Source organism: Lissotriton vulgaris, chromosome 1_1, assembly GCF_964263255.1.
Source record: "Lissotriton vulgaris chromosome 1_1, aLisVul1.2, whole genome shotgun sequence".
Taxonomy (NCBI): Eukaryota; Metazoa; Chordata; class Amphibia; order Caudata; family Salamandridae; genus Lissotriton; species Lissotriton vulgaris.
Genome location: NC_141685.1, coordinates 723,578,533 through 723,593,488, shown reverse-complemented (window position 1 = coordinate 723,593,488; position 14,956 = coordinate 723,578,533). Strand labels below are relative to the sequence as shown.

The 14,956-nt window shown below is 46.9% G+C and overlaps 1 protein-coding gene across 10 annotated transcripts in view; it reads right to left on the bottom strand.

Annotated features, from left to right (window-relative positions):
- Positions 1–14,956, bottom strand: part of LOC147747713 (coagulation factor XIII B chain-like) — a 1,126,012-nt gene that overhangs the window by 25,413 nt on the left and 1,085,643 nt on the right. For 7 of the 10 annotated variants that reach the window (XM_086955075.1, XM_086955080.1, XM_086955099.1 and 4 more), the window contains one exon: positions 9,343–9,539. The exons of the other annotated variants lie outside the window; for them this stretch is intronic. In XM_086955075.1, coding sequence (XP_086811201.1) covers positions 9,343–9,539 — 197 coding nt within the window. The remainder of the gene's footprint in view (positions 1–9,342; positions 9,540–14,956) is intronic. 10 annotated transcript variants of the gene reach the window in all.

Sequence of the window (14,956 nt, the reverse complement as noted above, 5' to 3'; positions counted from 1 at the left end):
GAATATGTCCCCACACCGTGTCTGGAATGGGCCTACCTATACTATCCTCCCATTTCGACTTCAGTGCCAGAAGCGGTTCCAATCCCTCATGTAACATCCTGTTATGGAGGCAGGTCACCGCTTTAAACGTACCCGCGGCCATCACTACATATTGGCAGGCCATGGTCGTTTCTGGCTCAAGGAGCCCTCCTTTCCAGTGTTTTTGTTTCGCCGCTACCACCGCTGCATGTAAAAGGAAGTTCCCGTCCGGTAGACCAAACTGTTCCTGCAACGTCTGAAAGGGGACCAACATTCCGTCCACATACAGATCACCCACCATCTGTAAGCCTAATTCTTCCCATTCTGACAGCGGGGACCAGTCACCCCCATGCGGCAGAGCAGTCAACATTCCCAGTGGTATCTCTGGGGCATATGGCTGGGCCTTCTTTGCTCTCTTCAAGCTCCTTTGCCAACATAGCCTGATCGTCTTTTCTTCCATTGTAAGGCCCCTTAATTCTAGTTTCTGTTGCATAACTATGTAGGCCAGGACGTGGCGTTGTATACCAGTCCCTCGTTCGTGATCCGGCCCTCTGAATTCCCTAGCCACATGTTGTGTGAATATTTGAAGCTGCGCTGCTAAGTAGTACAGCTCAAAATCGGGGACTGCCATCCCCCCTCGAGCTTGGGCCTAATCAAAGTATTCAATGCTACTCTGCGTCGTCCGTGACCCCAGAGGAAGTCCGTTGCCAACATCCTTAGTTCTTTAAAGACCCGCTGGGGAATCCAGATTGGCAGGGTGCGAAAGTAATAGAGCAGCCTCGGAAGCGCCACCATTTTCAGTAGCGCCACTCGGCCTAACACTGACAAAGGGAGGGAGGCCCAAAAGGATATGCAACCTCTCAATGCACGTATACAACGCCCTATGTTACCCTCCAACAGACTCGCGGCCTCATGGTAGATGCGAACTCCCAAATACGTGAAGCAAGATGGCTCCCAGACCTCACAGGAATACAGATGGCTACTGTAACGGTGAGCTATTCCTGCTGGAGGAATTTCTGGAATACCACTAGTTGCTGCGGGACAGTTCCTAAATTATCATAAAATACCGGGAGCTCTGATAGAATTTTGGGGGCCTGATTTGAAAGAAACAGTCACCCATGCGACTCTTCAGGCCATGGTTACGTTGGGTTTGGCAGGATATCTGGTGAAGTGGCTTTATCAAGCTATAATGGAGATCACATCATGTCCAGGAATGCAGCTTTTAAACTCATACAATTCAATATGCTCCATAGAACTTACCTCACCCCACACTGATTGAACGTAGTGTATGGGAGTGACACCCAAGTCTGTGCTAGGTGTTCACAGGGGGATGCTGCCTTTGACCACATGGTGAAGGCCTTTCCTGAGCTTAACGACTATTGGCCTAAGATAGTTGACATACTTAACAAGATGTTATCTTGGAACCTGGCGTGCTGTCCGGTGGTTTGCCTATTGGGCCTTTTCCCGAGATCTAAAGCCAAAAGACTTGGTAATAGATTTATAGATTTGGCCTTTCTCTTAGACAAACGGCGACTAGCACTCAGATGGAAGGCGAAACACCCCCGTCTAGTGATAGACTAGGAACAGGATATCACCTGCTGGGCTAGAGCGGAGGAGAAGGCTTTGATTAAGGAGGATAGGGTCACGAAGCGGCGTAAACCATTGGCTGAACCCTGGGCGGAAATAGTGAAAGTATGGGACACACAAAATTTACCCGACTTGGCCTCACCCTCCAGCTCATCTGACTCAGATGGACGGGAACAGACTCACACACCTTAGGGTTGAGTAAAGGTTGCAGGAAATACACTGATGACAGGATTCTCAGGGAGCGAGAGGGATCTGGCCCTCACACACCGGACCACGACTACGTCACACACCCATGCCGTTCATGAACTGGATAGAGTTCTTGCTAGTTCATTACCTGGCAGTCTAGGTCTCCCTTCTACCCTTGCCTTCCCCCCGCCACAGGGTGCCCCCCTGACCTTCAAGTAGTGACGATCAACCGATAGCAGATCTCTGAGCTCATTGCAGATCCCTTGTGGTTTTTCTTTAGTTTTAGTTACATGTTTTGTTTTATTTTGAGAGAAGACAAGGAATTTGCTCCATTGGTTTCCTTTATCTCTTCAGGTGGCTTCTAATTTTGCATAACCTTTGAATGATTTGCCTACACCACAGATTTCTGTTTTTTCCATGCTTATGAGTCCTGGCAGAACAAAATGGACAATAACCTAACCATTCGCCAGTGTCTATTTCACCATAGATTAATCTATTCCTCAGCAATCACCGGGAGGGATTGTTATGTTGGAGATAACTTGCACCGAAATAGAAACTGTTATGACATCAATTGTTCTGGTCCAAAACGATTTGAACAATGTAAAGTGCAGTATAGCTGGCAAGAACATTATGTAATATGTTGTTCTCACTATGGATATGTAACTGCTTTGAGTGTTATTTTTCTGGAGTGACATATACATGCCAATAAAAAAGATTCCCTGTATGCATACAGGAGAAGTGCATGGCTGAGAGTATGTGTACCTGTGAGCGGTACACATGAAGATACATGAAAATTATATTGTGTGCATGATAAATGCATTGCTGGCTGTCTGTGTAACTGTGAGTGGTACAATACATGCAGGATGCAGTGTGTTCATCATAGGTGCATGTGCTGGGTATATGTGTGCCTATGAGTGGTACAATACATAAAGGATACAGTGCTCACGTGTCAAATGCAAGTGCTGGATGAATGTGGCCTTCTGAATGGTGTATTACATGGAGAGTACAGTGCTGTGCAGTATCTGCATGCTTTATACATTCATTGGGTGTATGTTTGCCTGTGGGTAGTATTATACATGGAGGACCCTGGATTCTATTTTAGGAGAACCAGGCCTGCATAGTGAATTATGGAGTGAAGGTAGAGCGCGCCTCCAGACATATTTGTGGTTTGCTGCATTCCTGTAAATGGGTGGCAAAAACACTGGGAGGACCAGGCCTCCCCTATACACTTGAAACAATGCTCTTTGATTCAGTGAGAGATTACGAGGAAGGAGCAGGGAACATCTCAGGATGGAGATGAGGCTGATCTGAAGAGTAGCTCTAGGAGCCCTGGGCTTTGCTTTTGATGCATATATCACTGTGGCTGACATCCAAATGTGAATTCTAGTCACTCCAATGGCCTGTGTTGTGGGGCTATCAGCTACAGATACATTTCTGATGCTTTTTAAGAGGAAGAGGGAGCAGAGAAGTATGCACTTCAAAAGAAGCAGAACCCCAACTTAAAACTTTAAAGACTCTGACCCTAAATCATATTTGGTGCCTGACATGGACTTTAAGAAGGGAAGTCTGAGATCTCATAAATTGTCATCTGCCAAGCAGCTAGATGGGCTGTGGGGGGAGGGAAGGATCTAAAGAACTTCTGCCTGTGGCCGGAACTGAGGGACAAGCCCTGCTAGTCTCCCTACTGGGTAAGGAGACATCACCCATGGAATCCAAGGATACCTGCTTTAGAGCCTGGAGCAACAGCACCTGCATGTTTGCCAAGACCAGTGTGCCCTGTGAGGAAGAGTAGAGCAGTCGAGGGAGCAAGGTCAACTGAAAAGCCCAGTTCAGTGCACTCCGTGTGAGATGTGAAGAAATGTCTGCTGCATGTTCACGTTGCTGCCCTTGTACCGGACTGCACCAGTTTGCCAGGAAAGGGCCACTGTGAAGATGGCCATGGAAAAGACGGTCATGCTGCAAGGGCTACAATCATGTGCAGTAGCAGTGCAACAACCTCATAGGCCGTTAGAGGCTGTCATAAATAACTGTGCTGTGTTGACTTGGCCGGAGCTGTGGAGAGAAAGCAGTGGTGAACCGTGGGTCATCGGAAGCAACAAGGTCTGTGACTGATTCGCACCCGTTTAATGAGGTAGGTCGCCGTGGGTTCATCATCACACACATGTGGGGCCAAGAACAGGATTGTCATAACCAATCTCCCACCTGGAGCATGTGAAAATTTACCCTGTAATAGAAGCTGCAGGTAAACTCCAATTGCTGCAGAAGCTCAACCGCACTGTAGAGAGCCTGCCCCTGCCGAGTGCAGCCACGGAGTCAGCGTGCGGCCGACTCACCTGACTTGGACTGGAGATGCTTTTAGCGCCTTTAGATGGGGTGCACTCCAGGACCTGATGTCCCGGGGAAACTTGTTGCTTCATTGAGTTTCTGTGCTGGATTACTAGTGACTTTAAATCAGAGTCATAGTGGACTCTTGAGACAGATGCTACTAGTGGGGCATACCAGGGATGGTACCAATAATAAATGGGGAATAACCACAATCACTAACACGAGGAGTGTGTGGGACAGGGAACCACCAGAGAGACACTAGAGCCCGACCTCAGGGGAGGACTGTGTAATTGTGTATGTTGTTTCCTTCCTTTACGTGGTTGGCAATGGAAATAAAATATTTCTCTTCGATATAAAAGTGAGTATTTGTCTGGACAACGACTTAGTGCTGCTGCTGCACGAATTTTAAGTTGTGAGCCCGTGTCCACTTATCTTTATCCTCAGCCCCCTCCCCCCCAGACAACCCAGAGAACCTTTGGACTGCTGGACTACGTTTACTGCTGAGAGTCAAGTGCAGAAGGGGTACTTGGCCCAGTTGCTCAGAACCCTTAGTAGGTCGGGCCCTGGGACATCAGTAGTAAAAAGCCTCGACCTCCACAGTTGGGCCTAGTGCAGGCCCCGTGGCCCTATACAGGGGTTCTGACAAGAGCTATTTAGCTGCATGATGTATACCATAATGAACTGCAACACAGTCTAAATTGAATGATAGATAGAGGGTCAATATATTTAGGGGGGCCTCAGGTATATATGCACTGGATCCTGTCTGCAAACATAGACAATTATTGTACAAGAAATACATCTATTTTTTTATAAAACAAATTTGATCTTGGATGAAATTCTTATATATTTCCTTTCCTGGAATTATGAGAAATGCTTCGAAAAAGTATGTATTATTACTTAAAATTGCAATCTGGAACCTTTGCATTGTTTTTTAGCATGAAATATATCATCCTGTGCATTTTGTGGCACGGGGAGTTACCCAAAAACGTGTGGCTAAGTCACGCATGACATGCACAGCAGCCACATGCATTCAGCTTGTTCAAATTTTTCCCATGATCTTATTACAGGTTGTGGTTTAATGAAGTAATCTCGGGTATTTTATGTAACAATCATAAAATAAAATGCTGGAAATTATGGAAAATTAGTTACTAGAGTTAGAACAAAATTTCGCCAGGGCCCAAAAACAAGACAACATTTTTTTACTATAGGACAAGCGCGGAAGGAAGCCACAATCTCTATCTTCCTTAAATTCATATTCTAAAATGTAATCACAAGCTCTAAATAAGAGACAAGCAGCCAGATTCATGAACCAAAATTGCGATCGCAATAGCTGCGAAAAAGCTCCTCACCCCATACCTCAACCCTGCTACACCACAGCAACGGCGTTACAATGTAGCACACATACGCACAAGGAATTGCATTGAGAGGACATTTGGGCTACTGAAGAGCAGATTCCGCATACTGCACAAGACTGGTGGGGCCATGTACTACAGTCATGATGTGTGCTGCCGCATTGTGGCTGTGTGTGCAATACTACACAACATTGCTTCCAAGCGCCGGATACCTGTAGAGATCTCTGGCAGTGAGTCGGAAGGGGACGACCGACCACCTGCACATGTGCGTCATGCTCGCGGGGAACATCCTGCTGAAGGACACAGACGGCGCAACCACATCACAATGAACTGTTTCTAGTGCACCCACTCCCCTCACCCAACAATTCACAAATGCATGCCAATGGAAATAATGACAGGAGGACGATGTACAATGCTTGAATAAATATTATTGTTGAAGGCACAATAATAATGACATTTTGAAATTATTTACATGTGAGTAGTATTGCGTCATACTGCTCAAAGCATGTCCCTGCCAATGGATAGTAATGGCCAGTGCGCCTCCTGCGCTCGGCACCCAATCGCCTCCCAGGCTGATCCTCAGGGAGGGCACGTTAACCCGCAGTGGGCCTGCTGCTGCGGCCTAGGACACCGACCTGTGAGGCAGACTGGCTGCTGACACTCGAGGTCCCCTCACTAGTGTCGTCCCCACCACCATCGGCTGGGCCAGTTGGATGTAGTGCCAGTACAGCACTGGTCACCTGCTCCAGTACACGCGTCACATCCTCGCAGCATTGCACCATCTGCTGCTGCATTGCCAGGGACCGACGTGACAGCTGGGAGGTGGCATTACCTATCACGTAGTTGGAACGTGTGTAGGCAGATAGGCGCGTGAGTAGCTGGCGGTGGCGTCAGCGGGCGATGTTGCACTGCGAGATGATGGCTGCTGTGTTTGCCTCCATGGCAGTTGTCATCCACTCTATTCTATCCGACACATTTGCAACATTTCTGCAAATGTTGTGCAGCTGGAGTTGGATTGCACCTTGGCGTCGTGCCTGCAATTGATGGATGCGCAGCATGCAGCGCTCAATGCTGAGCCCTGGCACACGCACAGCCATCCCCCTCCTGCCGCTGCGTGCTGTGCTCAGCTGCCGCTGTCCGCCATGCCTGCTGTGCTGGCTGGCCACAGTGGGTGTGCGCAGTGTCGCCGGTCTAGCAGCACCTGATGTTGAGGGTGCCGCTGGTGGTGGTGTTGCAGCTGCCAATGGGGCAGCGCATGATGGAGCTGGCGCTGATGGTGGTGGTCTAGCAGCAGGCAATGGAGCAGCGCCTGATGGAGCTGGCGCTGATGGTGGTGGTCTAGCAGCAGGCAATGGAGCAGCGCCTGATGGAGCTGGCGCTGATGGTGGTGGTCTAGCAGCTGCCAATGGAGCAGCGCCTGATGGAGCTGGCACTGATGGTGGTGGTCTAGTATCAGGCAATGGAGCAGCGCCTAATGGAGCTGGTTGTGTGGATGTTAGCACCTCCTCTGCATCCTCTGCTGCCTCGTCTATCTGCAGCCTATCGCTGTCGCTGCTGTTGTTGTCTGCGCCACCTGTGATGGAAAGTGGACGTAGATTAATTACATGTATCTTTCACATGTGCAGTTGCTACATGCATGCTGGCTGACATTCCCTGACTGGCTGTGGCATTGCGTACTTTGGGACATGTCTGGCTGCATTGGAGTTTTTGTACATTGTGGGCAGACTACATGTCCCACAATGCATTTGGGCATATCCTAATGTGCATGGGTTGCATGACTGGGGTTGATTATGGGAGGCTATAGGGTCATGGCCATTGTTAGGGGACAGGGTCGCAGTCGCATGCCACTTACCTTGGCTGTCTTGGGTGGGTCGGGATGAGTCCAGAGGGATGACCCCTACACATGCCTCACGCTGCAGTGTGTCCTCCACACGATCCTCCATGGGGGTGTTGGGAGGGACTGTTGGTTCTCCACCTCCCGTTGCATGGCTCTCGCCCAGCCTCTCTGCCACCCTCTCCTTGGCACGACCTCGGAGGTCGTACCACCACTTTTTTAGGTCGTCTATGGACCTCTGTGTCACCCCCACAGCGTTGACTCTGGCACGGATCCCCAGCCACAGTCGCCGTTTCTCAGCCTCTGGCACCCTCCTGGAGTCCTTGCCGAATAGTTTGGTGAGTTTTGGCACACTCCATCTATTAGGTGCTCCAGCTCCTGCTCGGAAAATTTCAGCTTGCGCTTGCGCCCGGTGTCACTGGGCCCTGCTGCTGCATCCTCTGCCATTGCTGCAGTCTCAAATTTGAAAGATTTCCCAAGTCTGGAGGTGTTCTGAGAGGTGCTCTGTGTGATGCAGCTTCGATCTCTGCCTCACTGTTCTAAATGGGGGTGGGAACTGCCTGCTTCCTGGTTGTGATGTCATCACTGGGCTCGAAATGCGACTTCCCCGTTTTTGCGATCTCGCTATTTGCGAGATCGCATTTTGCGATCTCGCAAATTGCGAGATCGCTATTCCTACACAGAATTGGACAGATTTTGCGATTTTTCTGCGATTTTGAAAAATCGCTATCGCCTTTTGCGGCCGCTTGCGATTCGCCTAATTTTATCACAGAATTTGATGAATGCCGTTCTGCGAACTCTAAATTGCGATTCGGTAATAATCGCAATTTTAAATTCGCAGAATTCGGTTTTCATGAATCAGGCTGTAGAAGTCTGGCTAAAGGAAGCTGCCTCTTCGTACCAACATGGATATGTAGTAGGGCAAGACAACACCTCCCAAGCTACAAGTCTGATTGAATGTGCGCAAAATCCTATTGCAATTTGATTATTAGATTTCGAAAAAGGACTCCATTGAGTTTCCTGCTGGTTTCAGTGGGGGGATATTTAGAGGATAAATATTTGACCAGTCTTTGTAATCTGGGTTGAAACAAAATACTCAGATTAAAAGTTTAACATTCTGATCACTGGGTAATTAACATTGAATATATAAATCTAGTGAGTTACATGTCAGGGATGGCCGTTGTTGCCTACATTTTATGTTATCTGTATGAATCCATTAATGAGGAAACTTGATCAGGAGATTATACCTTGTAGATGCATAGGTTGTCAAGTCAACAGTATTGCTTATGCAAATGATGTTGCAATTTATACTTCCAACTTGGAAGAAGCCATTCAGAGAATTGAAGCATTATGTTGCTATGACGTTGGCATTGTATAAACTCCACTCGTTAAATGATCTCTCACTAATACAATCTGTAGCAGCTGCTACAGAACTGGAGTGGTGGGGTGGGGCAGACATGGGGGGGGGGCGGGGAATGAAAAAAAATATATAGTACTTACCTGGGTAATGCCGCCACCTTCCCTCCGTTCTCTTCTGATTTCCAGCAGCACAGAAGCACACAGGCTCCTGACTCACCTAGGCAATCATGATGCTGCGGTCACCAGCAGGACAACAGAGTCGTGATTGGTCTGAGTGGCCTGGTTAGGCACTCAGGTAGGAAATGGGAGCTTGTGTATGTTCTCCAACTGACTAAGCAATACAGCCCGGTAATTGTGCATAACTGTTGGGCTGGCACAAAACGACCGGCCAAACCGTCATGCACACTTAGATAGTGGCCATCACTCCTCCCCCTGCTCTGGCCAGCCCAGCCCTGCACTGCATCTAAGCCAGCACGGAAAAATAAAATGATAATAAAATTGCATTATTATCATTTTAGTTTTCCTTTTTGAACTGCTCAGAGAGAAGTGGGGCGATGCTCCTCCACCTTAGCGGTGGAGGTGCCGCTGAATAAGTCATTACTTTGTTTTCAGTTGCACCACATTGGGGTTAACAGATTTTTCAACAGCAATCATTATATATTTTTTTAAGGCTGTACTTACTTTGACACAGGTGGGGTATGCAATGATCCCGGCATCACATACTTGAGAGAAGTCACTTGAGCTTGTGTGTTTTATGTATCCTTCGTTACAAGAAAATTCAATAATTTGGCTGTCAGTTGCATGCACTAAGTCTGCAAACGCTGGACGTAGTATTATGTTTTTCTTGTTAAGTTCTTCCTGTTCCAATACGCATGAACCTGAAAATTTGATAAACCATAGTTTAAATCTATGAAAAGACTTCACATAGTAATGGTATGCAAAGGCTTAATACAGCTACCATGCCACAAATTACGTTTGCACACTTCAAGTTTAAATTTTTGTAGGGTTGATTGCTTCCCATTAAAATTGTTCCTCCAGGAGTAATAGTTGAATATATGGCCTTTGATAAAAAAAATTGCATTTGGGTCCAAAGTTCAGCTGTGACTTATTTTAACAAACTTCTGCAAAGCCTATTGATCCCTCCAGTGAAACCTATTACCGTGCCAATGCAGTTTTTTTTACCCACAGATGGACTTAAATACACACATGCACACGTGGCGACCATCTTTCAGTGACTTTTTAATGCTTTAAAATAATCCATTTAAGGATGGCTGATATGAACAGAAATCCATAAGTGGCCTCAATATTTAGATTAGTAGAGTATCCTTTCAAATCTTTATAAAGCAGCAGCCATATCTGAATGCACCTTTCAAAAGCATAAGATTCCTTCAGCGAGGCCTACCTTTCATGTGCGAGGACGCTTGGGCTGGCCAATACCATATTGATTCAGACTTTGCCTCCAATTATTTTAACCAGTTGATGTTTGTTTGTTTGGGAAATATAAGCTGGGTTCACTGTATAATGTATTCTATTTTACTTAACTGTTAGTGGGCAATTAAAGACATGCAAGTAAGGTATCCATTCTTTCAGTGACTTTTTAGGTCTTGCCTAGGCAGCGCTTGCGCTGTCTCTTGGAGACATGCTGTATTGGGGTCTTTTTTGGAAGCTGCATCCACTCTCCGCCCCTATTCAGGTCTCGCCTAGCGCTCGAGGGAGCATGCGCTCCTCGCTCTGTGAGGCTTATTGTGATCGAGAAAATTTCAGTAGTGTACTTGTGGCAGCGCCCATCATTTTGATTGGCTGGCGTCATCATTTGTGTTAAGTGCCGGCCTCCGATTGAAAGTAAGGCTTTTTTGTTACCGCCCTGTCTCCTTCTGCGATGGCCTATCTGGACTCGATTGTTAGCTTGCAGAGTTACACCCACGGTCCCCATAAGTCTGTAAGCACTCTTTTGTTTTTATTTACAGCGCGGTCCACTTCGGCTGTGCTTGTTTATCCGGTCCACTTTGACCATGATTGTTTACTTATTGAATTATTGTGCCACGCTGGCCATAATGACATCTTCATTAGTAATAATATGAGCCGAGGCTTTGTTAACCCGAGGTGTGCAGCCAATTATTTTATGGAAAGTTGTTGCCTCGATGAACCGCGTGTTTGCTTTAACTCGCGATTATAAGGTAACATTATTTTATTGTTTCCTTTCGGACTATTGGTGGATTATAAGTCACTTTTAGCACCATAAATGCCTTACAGCATTTCTTTGTAACTACACAGCTTTAGTTCCCGTCACACTGGGAGCTGCTAATTGAGCTGACAGTCAGTCCCGTCTCCCCACCGCCCGCCGCATCACTAGAGCGAGACTATAAATGAAACTTAAAAAAAACACAGCTTAAACCCCCCGCTGGACAAACAGCAAACAACCTCTTCATCTCCATTCAAACAATTATCTTCTGAATGAGGGTGGGTCAAGTCAGGATTAAAACACCAATGGATTGTGTTTAAAATTGAGGGGAGGGAGAAGTACTGGAATGATTTGTATAAGAACTAATGATGTTGGGAATTGGTGTTTTAATCCTGAATACGGATGATTAGGTGCCACGACGACTGAGGTATAAAATGGGAGTCACATTGGGGTAGTGCATCAGTGGGTAATGTTTTTGGATATTATGATTGTAGTTCAGAGAAGAAAAGTTGGTGTGATGTTGTGTACTTATGAAACGAAGTGCTAACAATTTGTTTATATCATTATTAATTTACTTCTTGCTTCAATCGCATTCTTCCTAGAGGCCTGGATTGGCACAGTATGAATGTAAGAAAGTTGAAAATTGGCACCTGAGCCCGATTTGTGGACTGAAGATTAAAAACAATGAATTTAAGGTTGAAAACTTTAAGAATTGATAAAGAAGTGCGAATTATTGTGCACGCTAAAAAGCGGCACAGAGCTGTGCATTTGGCATAGGGGCTGTACAGTCCCTCTCCTTATATGTTTCTTAACGAGTGGCAGCAGGGCAAGCCTCAAATTCCGATCTGCACGCAATCATGCCGAAGGAGGATAAATTTGATGAAAAAAAGAGATGGAGTTAAACTTGGTGTGCATCCCTTCATCACATAGAAACTAAGTAAAGACAGTGGCAAAGGGATGGCCAGTGCAGACAAGATATGGTCTAGTTGGTAATTTGTTAATCATGAAACCATGGTAACATAATTTCTATTCTGGCTTTCCTGTTTAATCACATTGTGTTATCCTGGGCAGTTTATTTTATTAGCTTCTGTCTCCACTATGGTAAGAAAAATAAAGGGCAACCCAATACCCCTTGCATGCTAGGGTCTGAGTATACAGCAAATATAGAAAATGCAAACAAGGGTTTCATTCAAGACAAGCATACAAACATCTATAAAGGCAGATTTATACATTCGTAACTCATTCATTTAATTTTTATCATTGCTACGTAACTCAGTTAACCTCTTCAGAGTGGTGCAAATTCCACAGCGGTGCGGCAGAATTTGATAAGTGCGCAGTTTTGACGGCCGGGGGCAGTAAGACGCACTCAAGCACCATGACGTCAGACTGCCGGGGGCCGTCCGATGCATTGAAAATATATCCAGAGTTGCACATGTAAAATAAAATGTTTTCGCATTAAATGCGAGTATACCACATCACATTGATTGTAAACTATTGCATAACATATTTTCAACCTGGTATTTACCTGGCCCGTGTTAAAAGAGCTCTGTCTAAATAACATAATGAGGATCACCTGAGTGTTGTGTGCTAGAATACACAATCCCTACATTATCCACCAAAAAAGGAAATGTATAAATGAGGTTAACCCTAGGATTAGTTATTTGCCTTTTATTTTTGTGGTAATTATCAAAACAGATAAATAAAAGGCTCTGTCATTTACAATGCCAAAAGCTTAAACTTTCGCAAATGCAAGACCTTTTGATTGCAAATGCTTGTTTGTATTGGCTTTTGTGACTGTCTATTGGCTTTTGTGTCTGTCCTTTGTAAATGTATGGTTTTGCTTTGTCAATATGTTTATTAGTCCCTCCTAAGTTACCTCCCTGTCTCCTGTAGTTACCTCCCATGAGAACTGGCCATTTTGTATGTGTACTGACTCAGGAACTTTTATTACAATGTCTTGAGAACTATTTACTTAATGTACACACCTTGGGAGGAAGGCAGCTTCTTACACTGCACTTTCCCCTCCCATGTTATATTTACATAGAACTGCTCTGGCACAAGGTTTTTTTAAATTTGTCTTGCCCCCCTCCGAGATCTCCGTTTATTTATTATTAAGTGATTCAGCCCATGCCGAGGCACGAACCCTTTTCTCCAGCTCCAAAGTCAGCAGCGTTATATGTTAAGCCACCTCCTCGCTATGATTCTCTGCACCGTTGGTTTCAGATCCTACATTTACCCATCTCAACCGTGTTTTTTTTTACTGTTAGCTGTCTCGCCCCTCCTTGTGTGTTGTATTTTGTTTATTATTCTCTCAGCGCCTACCTGCCTGACCAGGACCTTCGCTGTTGGTGTGGCCAATTTGGAACTTGGAGCGCCTTTTCATCTGCACAGCGCTACACCTCGCCGGACCCGCTCCGCGGGTCCCGCTTCGTGGTGCTTGCTCCCGGTGAGTTTGAGGAGTGCTTTGGACACTGTTGCTGCGGGCGTTGGCTGAAGCAGGGCTGCGAGCAAGGCGGTGCACAGACTCCGATTCCCAGGAGTCCCTGCTGCTCACCCCAGTCACCTGGGACGCTCTCCCTGGTCGCCACGCCCCCCTACTGACTGCTAAATTCACCGGTCTGCAATCCCTCGCCGTATTCTCTCAGCGCCTACCTGCCTGACCAGGACCTTCGCTGTTGGTGTGGCCAATTTGGAACTTGGAGCGCCTTTTCATCTGCACAGCGCTACACCTCGCCGGACCGGCTCCGCGGGTCCCGCTTCGCGGCGCTTGCTCCCTGTGAGTTTGAGGAGTGCTTTGGAGACTGTTGCTGCGGGCGTTGGCTGAAGCAGGGCTGCGAGCAAGGTGGTGCACGGACTCCGATTCCCAGGAGTCCCTGCTGCTCACCCGAGTCACCTGGGACGCTCTCCCTGGTCGCCACGCCCCCCTACTGACTGCTAAATTCACTGGTCTGCAATCCCTCGGCGTATTCTCTCAGCGCCTACCTGCCTGACCAGGACCTTCGCTGTTGGTGTGGCCAATTTGGAACTTGGAGCGCCTTTTCATCTGCACAGCGCTACACCTCGCCGGACCCGCTCCGCGGGTCCCGCTTCGCGGCGCTTGCTCCCTGTGAGTTTGAGGAGTGCTTTGGACACTGTTGCTGCGGGCGTTGGCTGAAGCAGGGCTGCGAGCAAGGCGGTGCACGGACTCCGATTCCCAGGAGTCCCTGCTGCTCACCCGAGTCACCTGGGACGCTCTCCCTGGTCGCCACGCCCACCTCCCTCTACTCCCGTATAAAGGAAGTACTCCCCTCCGCTGCGCGGGAGCGTCCCGGGAGAAGCCTGGGACAAGGGCGGGCCCTCTGAGGCCCTCAGAGGCACGAGAAGGCCAGGTTAGGCCAGTCCCCTAACATCCCAACATAACATATCCATTTCGTACAGCAGTTCTTATGGTAGTTATACATTATTTGCTCATAGCCCTCCTACCCCTCCCCTTTCCCGGTATCCAGACGGGTCCCTGGGAAGGGAGTAGTGACTTTGAGAGGGTTTTTATACTGTTGTATCTCCCTACGATGTTTTTTTGGGGGAATTAAGGTCGTTTCAGACTTTAGTTTCTACGGACGTTGGGAAGGGACCAGCTTTCTTTTTCTACTTCTATGCCCCTATTGGGCAAAGAATAATGGGGTTTGTGATCCCACTAAGTGTTGTGTTGATATAGATCGATTGTTTTCTTTCCTTTGTTTTCATTTTTAAGCAATGGGGTAGTATTGTATTTTATGTACGTTGAACAATACGTTTCCGTAATTATTTTTTCAACTGTTTTCATTGAGTGAGATGACGACAAAAAAATTAAGGTCTGGGAGAATTTTAGCAGGAAGATCATGCTCTAAAACCAAATCGAACCCCCTTCGAAATAAGACTAGCCAAGCAGCCCACTTGAAAGGCACTTGCCAGCTCTTTAACCTTTGGGAAAGGGGTAAGAATAAAGCTACAATGGTGGATACCATATCTGAGGATACCAAGGCTCTTGGAGCAAATCATTCAGATAGGCTATCTAAAACACTGGGAGTGGGGTCTGTAAACAGAAAGGTAAACGTGGATAATTGTTCTGTAGCAGCAAGAGTAGAACCTACACCC